Raw genomic sequence first — 13,306 nt, 5'->3', positions numbered from 1 at the left:
GGCCCGTCGAAGGCTGCTTGTGCATCGTAGGCCTAGAACTTCTACTGGAGAACTGTCTGGTGCCCCTTTTCTCAGATCTAGCAAAGGATTCCGTCTGCTTTTTGTGAAGTTGATTAACTGAGGCTGGTATCTAGGCCTATGGAACTTCTTCTGTAGAGCTGTCTGGTGCTCTTTTTCTCAGATCTCACAAAGGATTCCATCCGGATTTTTGTGGCGTAGGCCTACTGCCTCATTCTCTGAGTTCTGTCGTGGATTTCAAACACTGACGAAGAGAGAGATCTGTCGAAAAAGACCCACAGGATTTCGACAGGATTTACTCTGGCAGTTTGAAAATCGAAGTCTCCTTTTTCGTTTATGTGAATTGAAGACTTTTCATCGAAAAGGACAACGCCCACCTGACGAAGACCTACTCCGGGGGACAGAGGAAGAGAGAAACCGCACGTGCGAATCCGTCGCACCCTTGTTCTTGTGTGTGTGTGAGAGAGAGAGAGAGAGATTGGATTTTCAAAACATTATAAAAGAAAATATAAGTTTCATTTAGCCAAAGGCTACCAGCCAAGACATGGACTTTGTTGGTTTCGAGAACCTAGAACCTTCCCTGAGTTACGAAGAGGAACTCCTGCTGTTGACGCAGGCGGGCAACTTCGAAAACCTCTACTACACTTATCTGGTGGACATGAGTTCCTTCTCTGGCGCCCACGAAGGACGTGACGATTCCCGAGGAGGCTTCCCGCAGGAGTTTGGGACTTCGGCGGGCGGGCACGATGTCCCCTGTAGCAGCAGCAGCGGGTACGAAGGGCATTCCTACGAAGGGGATGGAAGGTCCTTCAGAAAGATACCCGTCGGCGACTGGCGGGGCGAGGTAAGAGAACTTCTGGGGTTCCGCGTACGATCTCACAAGTTTTCCTAGTGATGTAAACAATGTTTATCTTTGCTTTTGTGACTGTCTGAAGTCTTGTATCTTAGAAGATTCTATTTGAGGACATTAAAGTCTTATTTAACAGTCTCAATGCCTTCACTGAGGGGGCAATGTGAAGGAAAATGTTTGATTTTATTGTTGTTTATTGATAGTTTTTTTTTATTATTATTATTATTATTTATTAATATTGACGGTGTAGTACTGTTCACGATCAATTCTAACAATATCGAGAGTTGTGTAAAGAAGATATATATATATATATATAATATATATATATATATATATATATATATATATATATATATATATACACACACACGCACAATCTCCTATTCTGTATTTTACAAATTCTTATGAATTTTCCCAGCAACGTTTCAACGCATGACGCAATACTAGAAGTATAACGTCACAGTTTTCAGAAAATGATATCTACTAACATCTGTTAAACTTGTTTTTTTTTTTTTTATTGCCAGACTTGTTTATGCTAATTTTGCTTCCGTTGAAATAAAGTCAGTGCTGATGTCATATATATATATATATATAGTATACACACACACACACACACACACACACATATATATATATATATATATATATATATATATATATATATATATAATATATATTATATAAATTTCATTATTATTTAACCTGTGTATGTTTATGTAAGTGAATACAAAATTCACGTGGTTTAAATTTAACCATATATCTGTATACTATATATATACATATATATTACTTGAACTTAGTGCACAAAAATGTTGTAATTACATTCATATACTTATGCAGGTTGAATAATAACAACAACAATAATAGTGATGGACCAATTAAAATAGTATAGTTTATCCTTATATTACTAGTCATAGAAAATGGTTTCTCTTACTATTTCTCGTTTTCGTTAATGCCTGCAATTTCTGTTGATTTGTTTGTTTTTCATTCATCTTCACCTTATCTATATTGAAAATGGAGAATTTCGATGTAAAATATACATAAAAGATTTTATTCTCACAAAAATGTCTTAAATTTAACTTTAACTTCCGGCATCAATAAGAGTGTAAGAAAACATACATAACGTTCTGTTTTTCGTTGAGAAATGTACAAAAAACAGTTTTTGTATCGTCAATTTTAGGCCCCATCTACAGTGCCCCCGGCCCTTTTACCTCCCATTGGTTCCCTTTGGTCTCTACTCTTCTTCTGGGCTGTCCAACTTCTCTACAATTCCCCGTGGGAGAGTTTAAGAAGAGTAATTAGTGACAACAAAATTCTGCTGTAAGTGTTGAGAAATATACCTGACTTTCTCTTGTGCAGGTTTTTGTCAAAAAACATGCCCTAACTACAGTGCCCCCTTGCCCTTTTCACCTCCCAATTGTGTCATGGGGTCTCTAATCTTCCTTTGAGCTGTCCAACTTCTCTGCAACTCCCTCTCGTGGAGAGCCCATGAAGGGAACATAGTGACAATAGGAATCCTTCCGCCACAGGACTGTGTCGACTGGGCGGACGCCGTCTGCAGGAAGAGGGGCATTGACCCTGCCTCCATCAGCACCTGGGATTTCAGGAATTCGACAGGGGCCACCCTCCTGCAGTTCTCTCCGGAGCACTTCGTCGCCTTCGTCGGTGACCGGTACGGGGAGGTGTTCTTCCAGGAACTGCAAGCGTTGTGGAGGAAAGGCAACAACGGTGAGTTGGGTGAAGAGGGAAAGTTCATCCAGTGAACATAACATGACTTGAAATGTGATTGTGGATTAGTATGTACTTGGGTTCACATAGACTTTGTTGTTATTGATTATGTAGAGAATTAAATAAGTTCTTCCAAGCTTCTGCAGTATCCCGATGCTAACGTCTTATCCTGATTTATGTGTACCTCCTCACTGTAGAAGCCCTATTGCTCTCTTTGTGGCTGGACATCACCTGTCCGCCTTCCTTTTCCTTCAGTCCTGGGCTACAAACGGGCTTTTAAGTTTCCAGTTCCAGCTGCTATTCAGTATATAAATGTGTTGGCATCATTCACTACAGGCAAGAGCATATCCAAACCGGCATCCTCTGAAGGTGCCTATGGGTATACCGCGCCAGGAGAGGGCTTGTTCCTAGCCACTTCTGGAGCCTACCAAGACAGCAAGGACATATTCAGCTATACCACTGAGGACCTTAAGGACCTGGCCCAGTATTTCCCTGACGAGGACTACGATCCTTTATCCCACGACCTGCAAGATTTGGACCTGCTGGAGGAGTTCATGCCCATAAAATACGGTGAGGAGGATATTTTTTGAAGTAGAATTAAGGTGAAATATGTTGAATTGCATAAATCCTGAGAATGGAGGGGAATGGTGGCTACTTGTTTCAGATTTAGATAATAGAGGCCAGGACGTCGACACTGAACTGTACCAGGAAAGGAATGGTAAATTCCATAGAATAATTGCTAAGCAATACAAGGAGGGGGAGGGTCCTTCATGATAGACAGATACCATCTTATGGCTGTTGAAAAGGCAGACATAGCTTGGACAGATGTCACCTTGTTGGGTTAAGCTTAATGGGGTACTAACAGAAATGGCCCCAATAGGAAAAACAGAGCCATCTTGTGGGATGAGCTCAACAGGGTAGCACGAGAAAAACAGTACCAGTAAAACTGACAGATGTCAACTTGAAGTGGTGAGCCTTCTAGAGTATTGATTCCAATGGCACCTACTGAAAAAGAGAATGTTGCTACCCGGTGGAGGTGAGCTTCATAGAGTAGTGACAAAACGGCTATCCACAGTAGAGAAAAGAGAAGCCACCTAGTGGGAAAGAGAAGGAAATACGAGATAAGCAGTAAGTACAGTGACATGACATACTTATTTACATTTGTTCCTTAACAGATGAACCACATCTGAGCTATGAGTATCCTGTTCCCTCTGAAACTTCACCTTCCTCCTCACTCGCTGCTGCGACAAGTTCCTCAGTCGGAGACCTCGCGAGCACTGAAGACGACGTCTTCAAGAAGATACCAACAAATACAAGAAGGAAAGGTGAGCTTTCTCTCTCCTTCTATCACCTTGTGTACTCTTGAAACACATACTCTCATTCCCATGCATTAAATAACGCCATATATTTTGGCTCTCCTTGAACTATAAAATCAGAATAGCTCTGCGATTCGAATTCATTCATAGTTATACTGATTATGCTCGACAGTGAGAGGACCTAGGTCTTGGGAGTTCCTCGTCCGGCTTCTGGTCGACAAACGAACCAATCCAGCGCTCATCCGATGGGAAGATGAAGCCACGGCCACTTTCCGCCTGACACAGCCGAACATCATCGCTCAGATGTGGGGGAAGCGTTCGAAGAACCCAAAGTTGTCTTACGTTAACTTCGCACGAGGCTTGAGGTAGGGTTTTATTAAATTGTGTGAGCTCTTTTTATCTCTCTCTAACTCTTTCTCTTTCATAATGATCATTAGTCATCGTAGAAGTGCTGCGTTGGACGAGTGGTTTTCGTGCTCAGCTACCAATCCAGTGGTCCGAAGTTCGATTTTTGGCTCGGCCAACGCAGAATCAGAGGAATTTATTTCTGGTGATAGAAATTCATTTCTCGATATAATGTGGTTCGGATCCCACCATAAGCTGTAGGTCCCGTTGCTAGGTGACCAATTGGTTCCTAGCCACGTAAAAATATCTAATCCTTCTGGCCAGCCCTAGGAGACCTGTTAATCAGCTCAGTGGTCTGGTAAAACTAAGATGTATTTAACTTAGTCGTAGTAGATAATCTGAGCCTGGGTGTGCTCCATCCACGAAGGCCTTCAGCAAATAATGTTGGTTTGGAAGAGAGACAAATGACAAGCACTGGTCCCACTCGAGCATATGCTCTGTGAGCAACACTACCCGATGAATCCATTCATTTAATGACATCATTACTATCGATTACCATAATTCAAGGAGGAACAATAAGAAATTTCGGTGACAGAACACATAAGCTGTTTCTTGGTGAATCATCCTGGTGACTCTACATCTTACAAACGAGCAGAGGATCAAGGAAAGGAGAGACTAACCATATTTTTCCTGTTTTTTCTAGATATCACTACAACACAGGAGCTCTTGAGCCCGTGTCGGAACGCCAGTTGGTCTACAGATGGGGCCCAAAAGCACTCGAGTACCTAGACGAACTGAAGAAGGCACCCCAGTGACGGGACGCTTTGTTTTGGTCTTTCTGAAGACTGACCATCTCCTGTTGTGATTGGAGGTCACCTTGCCCTCTCACTTGTTGTGACTGGTCTGGCGATGAGGATGGTGATTATAAGGTGTGAATGGTGTTAGAACAATTATTCTGTGTCGTGCCAGTCAGTAGTTGTACCTGGTGGCAAACAATATCTTGTTGAAGGATTTAAATTTCTGGAGAAGCCAAATCGTACGCAAGCAAGCGTTGGCGGAAGTATTGGAACCAAAGGTTCGTTCCATCATCTGAGTGTCCTTTGTGCAAAGGAGGTGTGAGATATCAAACTTTGAGTTATTCTGTGAATTAACGCAATATTTCGTTTTATTCTAAGCAACATTTCTGGAAAATATCAATTTTAATAGATTTCTCTTCCTTAGAGGAAGCACGTACCTTTGTATTATTTATTATGATTATTTTAGTACATAAATGCAGCAATATTTTCCCTCTGTGATAGAAATACATGAATATGGCGTCCGTATTTATTTGTATGTTTCCGGAATTTATGGCAGGAATTAATTTATTATGCACAGGAACTAGGGTTAACACATGTGATGTTTTTGTAACAGTCGGCTGAGGCTGTGGAAGTTTTCTGTTTGAGATTTCATCCTTTGTTCTTAGGATGAATGTGGCTAGTCTATACTATATATATATATATATATAGATATAGAAATATATATATATTATATATATATATCTATATATATATATATATATATATATATATATATATATATATATATAGACTATAATATATACTATATATATATATATATATATAATTATATATATATATATATATATCTCTATATATATATATATATATATGTATATATATATATATATATAGATATATATATAAGACATATATATATATATATATATATATATATATATATATCTATATCTATCTATATATATATATATATCATATATATATATATATATATGGTATATATATATATATATATATATATATATATATATATATATATATGTACCGGCTGATTGATGAATTTGTGATACAGTTCGAAACATTGTATTCTCTCGTTGTTATAACATTACTAAAATAAAAATGAGTAATCACAACGTTTTGCTTAATTTGCTGTTACCTGAGTTGTAACTCTCTCTCTCTCTCTCTCTCTCGCTCTCTCTCTCTCTCTCTCTCTCTCTCTGAGCGTTACTAAGCATGGCTCAACCTGCCGCTTACGACATCCGAAAGAACACGTGTTGAAGACCATTTGGGGGAAATTCCCTAAATCCAGCTGCATTGACCTATAGGTCGGCGTGTAACTTTCTCCTTAGAATCCCTGACTGGTCTGATGATGGCATAAGATTGCCCCTCTCTCTCTCTCTCTCTCTCTCTCTCTCTCTCTCTCTCTCTCTCTCTCTCCCTCTTGGTTACGGTATTTTTTGTTGTTTCATAAGAGTTGTTGTTTCATAAGAGTTTCTGGTTGTGATCACTACACATAACTCGGGTTGTATGTATGGGTTATTTATAGGTCATTGGTGACAGGTTATAGGTTATAAATTCTCTGTATTTAAGAGAAATAAAAGACTTTGGCGAGAATAATCTAATGTAAAATGTTAGATTATATAGAGCGAAAGATACGTAGTTTCATTTAGAGAGAGAGAGAGAATAACTGAAACTGAAAGTTTATTGATTCAGTGTACCGAAAAAATGCATAAATTTGTTAGACAAGAGAGAGAGAGAGAGAGGAAATGGCTAAGAGTTGAACCAATCGGATAACCAGAAGGAAAGAAAAGTCGGAAGAAAAGTAATAATGAATAGTAATAACAACATTTTAATATTTTGATCTTTAAATACCTATGGAGCGACAATAATAGTCACGTGAGTCGAGAAGAGGAGTACTTATAGTCACGAACTCAACAGATGTAAACAAAACCTTTGCGATGACGCAATAGGGGTGACAGTGGGAATGAAGCTGAAGTATTTCCATCTCGGAAAGACCCGAACTCGATACGTATTTTTGGTAAGCAGTGAGAGAGAGAGAGTGAGCGGTGGATGAAGCAGTTTGTCAATATACTTGTTAGTATGTATTCATAGAAGAGAATTCAATATTAGAATGACGAGAGAGAGAAAAGAGGGAGGATGAAGCAGTTTTGAATCAACTATACTTGTTTTGTAATGTATTCAATAGAATATAATTGAGAATTCCAATAGTTAAGAATGGATGATGAGATTAGAGGAGAGAGATAGTATGATAGAATAGAGAAGTAGAGAGATATGATGGTTGATAGAGAGAGAGAGAGAGGTGGATGAAGCAGTTTGTCAATATACTTGTTAGTATGTATTCATAGAAGAGAATTCAATATTAGAATGACAAGAGAGAGAAAGAGAGAGAGATGGATGAAGCAGTTTGTCAATATACTTGTTAGTATGTATTTCTATATAATTGGATTGAGAATTCAATATTGAATAAGACGAGAGTTAGAGAGGAGATATTAGTGATAGATGAGAATAATAGGAAGGAGATATGGTTGAGAGAGAGAGAGAGAGGTGGATGAAGCAGTTTGTCAATATACTTGTTAGAATGTATTCATAGAATAGATGAGAATTCAATATTAGAATGACGAGAGAGAGGGAGAGAGAGAGAGAAAGAGAGAGAGATGGATGAAGCAGTTTGTCAATATACTTGTTAGTATGTATTCATAGAATAGATGAGAATTCAATATTAGACTGACGAGAGTTAGAGAGAGAGATAGTTAGATAGATAGAGAGAGAGAGATATGGTTGATAGAGAGAGAGAGAGAGAGAGGTGGATGAAGCAGTTTGTCAATATACTTGTTAGTATGTTTTAATAGAATAGATGAGAATTCAATATTAGAATGACGAGAGTTAGAGAGAGATATAGTTAGATAGATAGAGAGAGAAAGAGATATGGTTGATAGATAGATAGATAGAGAGAGAGAGAGAGAGGTTGGATGAAGCAGTTTGTCAATATACTTGTTAGTATGTATTCATAGAAGAGAATTCAATATTAGAATGACGAGAGAGAGAGAGAGATGGATGAAGCAGTCTGTCATTATACTTGTTAGTATGCATTCATAGAATAGAAGAGAATTCAATATTAGAATGACGAGAGTTAGAGAGAGAGATAGTATGATAGATAGAGAGAGAGAGAGAGAGATATGGTTGATAGAGAGAGAGAGAGAGAGGTGGATGAAGCAGTTTGTCAATATACTTGTTAGTATGTATTCAAAGAAGAGAATTCAATATTAGAATGACGAGAGAGAGGGAAAGACAGGGAAAGAGAGATGGATGAAGCAGTTTGTCAATATACTTGTTAGTATGTATTCATAGAATAGATGAGAATTCAATATTAGAATGACGAGAGTTAGAGAGAGAGATAGTTAGATAGATAGAGAGAGAGAGAGATATGGTTGAGAGAGAGAGAGAGAGAGAGAGGTGGATGAAGCAGTTTGTCAATATACTTGTTATTATGTATTCATAGAAGAGAATTCAATATTAGAATGACGAGAGAGAGAGAGAGAGAGAGAGATGGATGAAGCAGTCTGTCATTATACTTGTTAGTATGCATTCATAGAATAGAAGAGAATTCAATATTAGAATGACGAGACTTAGAGAGAGAGATAGATAGATAGAAAGAGAGAGAAATATATGGTTGATAGATAGATAGATAGAGAGAGAGAGAGAGAGAGAGATGGTCGAAGTAGTTTGTCAATTACTTGGTAGTATGGCGTCATGAAAGATCATTTGATTTTAAGAAGACGAGAGAGAGACAGTTGATGTCTTCACCCAATTTTGTAATGAACAGCTCGATACGTGTGCCACCCACGGCGATGTATTAGGTAAGCACTGGAAGAATGAATGAGACAGACAGAGAGAGAGAGAGAGAATGATCTAATCTCCTCGCACAGTCAAGGTCAAACGTAGGTAATCGAATCCTGTGAACCATTATGAGAACACAACAAAACCGCATGCACTTACATAGATCACGCAAACAATAGTCCTACACCTATGCTACAAGTAGTGTCGGCCTATGGGGTGATTCAGAGCCGAAGTATGGCCACACAGGAAGCCGTGACATAAAGACTAGGAAGAAAAGAAGATCTCTGACGTCACGGAATCCCGAGTAAAGAACCCCAGGTGGGCGCTAGGTTTAAAAACGTCTGGCCGAGCCGAGTCGATCTCCAGTCTTGAAACAGTTTAGAAAGTGTGAAAGGGCTGTCTGAGTTCAAAGTTCCAGGGTTTTGTAAAAGGTTCAGTGGTCGCCTATCGTGTACAAGGGTTTCAGAAAAGGTTCAGGAATCACCTGAAGTGTGTAAGGGTTTCAGAAAACTTTCAGGGATCGCCTGGAGTGTACAAGGCTTTTATAAAAACTTTAAAAGGTCACTGAAGTGTACAAAGTTGTTTTAAAACGTTCACGGATCACCTGAAGTATACAAGAATTTGACAAAACCTTCAAGGGATCAGCTGCAGCGTCTAAATTTCCCTCGAGGAGGAGAACAGTAGACAAACAGCAACAACAGGATCTTGGTTGTGGAACAGTGAAATGGAATCCTGCAGCCACGAGGACCTTAACGCTTCCTTCAGCTTCGAAGGGCCTCTCTTCAGCGGCGAAAACACCATAGACAAGCTTTGCCAGACTTACCTTGGTAGCCTGGGTTCCTACCGAGAGTCGCATCCTAAGCAGATAAGTTCGGGAGACATGGGAGTGTTACCAGCCACAAGTGAGGATTACGCCGGGAAAGATGTCGCGTACTGGATGCCTCAGGTATAAACTGGAATTTGTTGTTGCTTGTTTTTGGGATAGTTTTTCTTTATTTTTATCATTTGTTTTTACAACTTTGTCAAGTTATTGGGTACATATGATTACTCCCTTATCTATAAATGAAATCCAGAAGTTTCTACAACCTACTGACGTCTTGAAAGTACCTATTTCCAAAACTAATTGAGCTAACGTCTTTCCAGGACTGCCTGGACTGGGCCGGAAGTGTCTGCCGGAAGAGGGGCATTGACCAGTCCACAGTTGACCTCTGGGCATTCAAGAGTTACACTGGAAGCGACCTCCTTCACTTCACCTGTCAAGATTTCTCAAACATCATTGGGTCTATTTATGGCCCTCTCTTCCAACAGGAATTCGCGGCTCTCTACAATAAGAGAGAACAAGGTGAGCATACTCTCTCTCTCTCTCTCTCTCTCTCTCTCTCTCTCATTCAAATGGATGAAAATGTGACACATTACTGAATTCATAGCAGAGACAATATAATTATTTCATAACGTATGAATAAAAAAATGAAGAAAAATTAAACAACTTATTTCCTTTGATCTCTCCCCCAGACAAAATACAAGGAGCCGTGGGGGGCTGCGTCCCTACGTACGGATCCTTCGAGTATCCTACGCAGGAGTCGGGCTACGACAGCGATCCTTGGGAGCTCACCTCCGAGGACATCAAGGATCTAGATCGTTACATCCACCACCAGGCGGACGATCCTCTGGCGGGCAGCCTCTCAGACTTGGGATTTCAGGAACAGTTTCTTCCGATCAGTTTCGGTAAGTCTATAAAATTGTTTTCATTTGAGGAGCATAGTAGGCCTTTGATCTGGAAGGCCTCATGTATCTTTTGGGAAGCGTAGGCCTCCTGGCTTTTATAGATGGATGGTTAAAATAGGTCTGGGAGGAAATTTGCAGGAATGAGAAATGAAAAATTAATTTGGGTGTAATTGGTAATTAGTCTACAAGTCAATCATTTCCATCCAAAATGACTTATACAAAAATGAAGCGCCTCAGTGAGAGATGTGTATTTCTGGTGATAGAAGTTCACTCTCGACGTGGTTCGGAAGTCACGTAAAGATGTTGGTCCCGTTGCTGAATAACCACTGGTTCCATGCAACGTAAAAGCACCATACAAACAAACAAACAAACAAACAATAAAAACTTATAGTGATTATTGAAATAATCTAAATGCTTTTGAATATCAAATACCTTGTCAAATATGAATTTCATTCCAAAATAGTACCAAAGACGTCCTGCACAATATCATGACCTAATTCACCATTACTCCTGTACAAATGATCTAACATCGAGGAATTTCCTTCCCTCCTACAGAAGGATCTCAGCAGATTCCTGAAGCAGCGCTGCAGCAAAGTTCCTACGGTGCCTCATCCTCGGGTGAAGGGCAAGTTCCACTGAAGCAAGTTGAAACTAAAAAGAAAAGTAAGTCTAATTTTGGATTTGATTTGATAAAGAGAGTGGTCAGTTCCAAGTCTGCTTCGATCAAGAAATTAATATTTTCAAGCCTTATTCATATTGTGGTCATTGTTTTCGATTAAATCTTTATTTTTGGAACCGGAAGACATTTTTTAGTTGTAGGTTTAAATGTCAATATTTTTTCTGATAAATTGCCCGCTGGGAAACTGACTCCAAAAATTCTCCACCAGAAAATATGAGAAATTGAATCAAGAATTAATCTGCTGGAAAAGAAAAGCCAGAATAAGAAATTTTATCAGGATATGCTATGAATCTTCGGTGATTGGTTCATGGTATCTAAAACCAAAAAACAGCTCAAAAATCTATAATGAATAACAAATCTAAACCCCTCAGTTGCTGACATTTCCTGAAATCCGAAAGTAACAATTCAACTAAACGTTCTATTTGTCTTCAACAGCTCGTGGTCCCAAGAACTGGGAGTTCGTGATTGGTCTCCTGTCGGACCCAAGGACCAACCCTTCCCTCATAAGATGGGAGGACAAGACCCAAGCCACTTTCCGTCTGGTCCAGCCAACAGCCATCGCCCAAATGTGGGGTCGAAGGACCAACAAGCCCAATTTGACCTACGACAATTTCGCCAGAGGGTTGAGGTGAGTGAACTGAAGACTGAGATTGGAAGAGAAACCTCCATTTTAAACTATGATTGATAATTTATTTCATTAGTTTTCATATTTCTGTAAAAATACGACTTTCTACAAACATTTCTCTTAATTCCTACAGGTACCACTACACCACAGGCGCCCTGGAAGCCGTGTCTGAGAAGCAGCTGGTCTACAAGTGTGGACCGAAAGCCCTGAAGTTCCTCATCGACATGAAAAAGGAAGGAGTTCAGTGATGACCATGAGGGATCCCGTGACGTCACTGAGAAATAGTCACTGTTAATGTGGAGCAGCAGGCCAGTTCACTCCACTGGCCTGGAGTGAACTGGATGTGGTTCTTCAGGGACCTCGAAGCCACGCCACTCCCGAAGACCTTCCACTTTGTGCGAATCATCCAGGATCTCTAAGCAGTGCCATTATTTGAGGTTCTTTAGGAATCTCGAAGCCGCTCCAGTCTGACGCATCATTCAGTGTGCGGATGATGCAACTCCCGATTTATGAGAGTGTGTGACCAGGAGCGCCATCATTTACCAAAGACTGCTGGTACTCGGCTAATTATTTATCCTAATCTAAGCAAACTGGCATTCATATATTGAGTCGAGACAGCTATGTATTAGTCAACAACCAAAGCTACTTTGCATCTATCATTGTTAAGTGGTAAAAGAACTAGATGGAGAAAGTTCTGAAGCCAAATATAGACGTTAGTTCTCAAGAAGTTATTGGATATTATTTATTTATTAATTTATTTATATATCTGTTTTTCTGACAACTAATCTCTTTCTGTTACTTATTTGAAATGAACACCATAGTATTCTTTGGAAGCTTGAATTTCAGTCAGTGGTCCCTGTGGTGGGCTTGTTCCGTATGAATAGAGTTTCATCTTCTGAAATAATAATAATAATAATAATAACAAATAATAATAATAATAAATACTAATAATAATAAGAAGAAGAAGAAGAAGAAGAAGAAGAAGCAGCGGAAAAAATACCCTTATGTATTCATAAATATGCTAGTATTACCCGATCTCATAACGTAGTTATTTATTGATAGGTTACTATTTATTCGAATGTTTTCCCAGATAACAGCTGGCAAATACTCTGTTGAAGTTTTGTAGCCGTAGTATTTTTTATGTCTAATTGCTATAGTCCGTGATATTACGAAGTGTGGCTGTGTTACAAAGTAATTTGTAATATTATAATTTGTTTTATGATGTTGAAGAATATTTTGTAACATTATAATTTATTTTGTAATGTTAAAAATTATTTTGTAACATTTCAATTTGTTTTGTAACCTAAAAAAATATTTTATAACATTGCAATTTGTTTTGTAATGTTAGAAATGATATCATAACAT

The 13,306-nt window shown here is 38.9% G+C and overlaps 2 protein-coding genes across 2 annotated transcripts; both read left to right on the top strand.

Moving 5' to 3' along the window:
• On the top strand, positions 1-5,725 carry LOC135199516 (ETS homologous factor-like). Its single transcript, XM_064227635.1, has 6 exons — positions 1-862; positions 2,398-2,596; positions 2,933-3,166; positions 3,772-3,921; positions 4,085-4,277; positions 4,961-5,725. The coding sequence occupies exons 1-6, from the start codon at positions 563-565 to the stop codon at positions 5,070-5,072; spliced, it is 1,188 nt and encodes a 395-aa protein (XP_064083705.1). The 5' UTR covers positions 1-562; the 3' UTR covers positions 5,073-5,725.
• Positions 5,726-9,294: 3,569 nt separating this feature from the next.
• Positions 9,295-12,818, top strand: LOC135199102 (ETS homologous factor-like). The gene is made up of 6 exons (XM_064227021.1): positions 9,295-9,858; positions 10,056-10,254; positions 10,425-10,637; positions 11,193-11,300; positions 11,752-11,944; positions 12,075-12,818. Exons 1-6 carry the CDS (start codon positions 9,637-9,639, stop codon positions 12,187-12,189), a joined length of 1,050 nt encoding a protein of 349 aa, XP_064083091.1. The 5' UTR covers positions 9,295-9,636; the 3' UTR covers positions 12,190-12,818.
• Positions 12,819-13,306: the final 488 nt, after the last annotated feature.

The sequence above is a fragment of the Macrobrachium nipponense genome, chromosome 25, assembly GCF_015104395.2.
Source record: "Macrobrachium nipponense isolate FS-2020 chromosome 25, ASM1510439v2, whole genome shotgun sequence".
In the NCBI taxonomy this organism is placed as follows: Eukaryota; Metazoa; Arthropoda; class Malacostraca; order Decapoda; family Palaemonidae; genus Macrobrachium; species Macrobrachium nipponense.
Note: the sequence above shows the minus strand (reverse complement) of the source record. Positions and strands in the feature narration are given on the sequence as shown.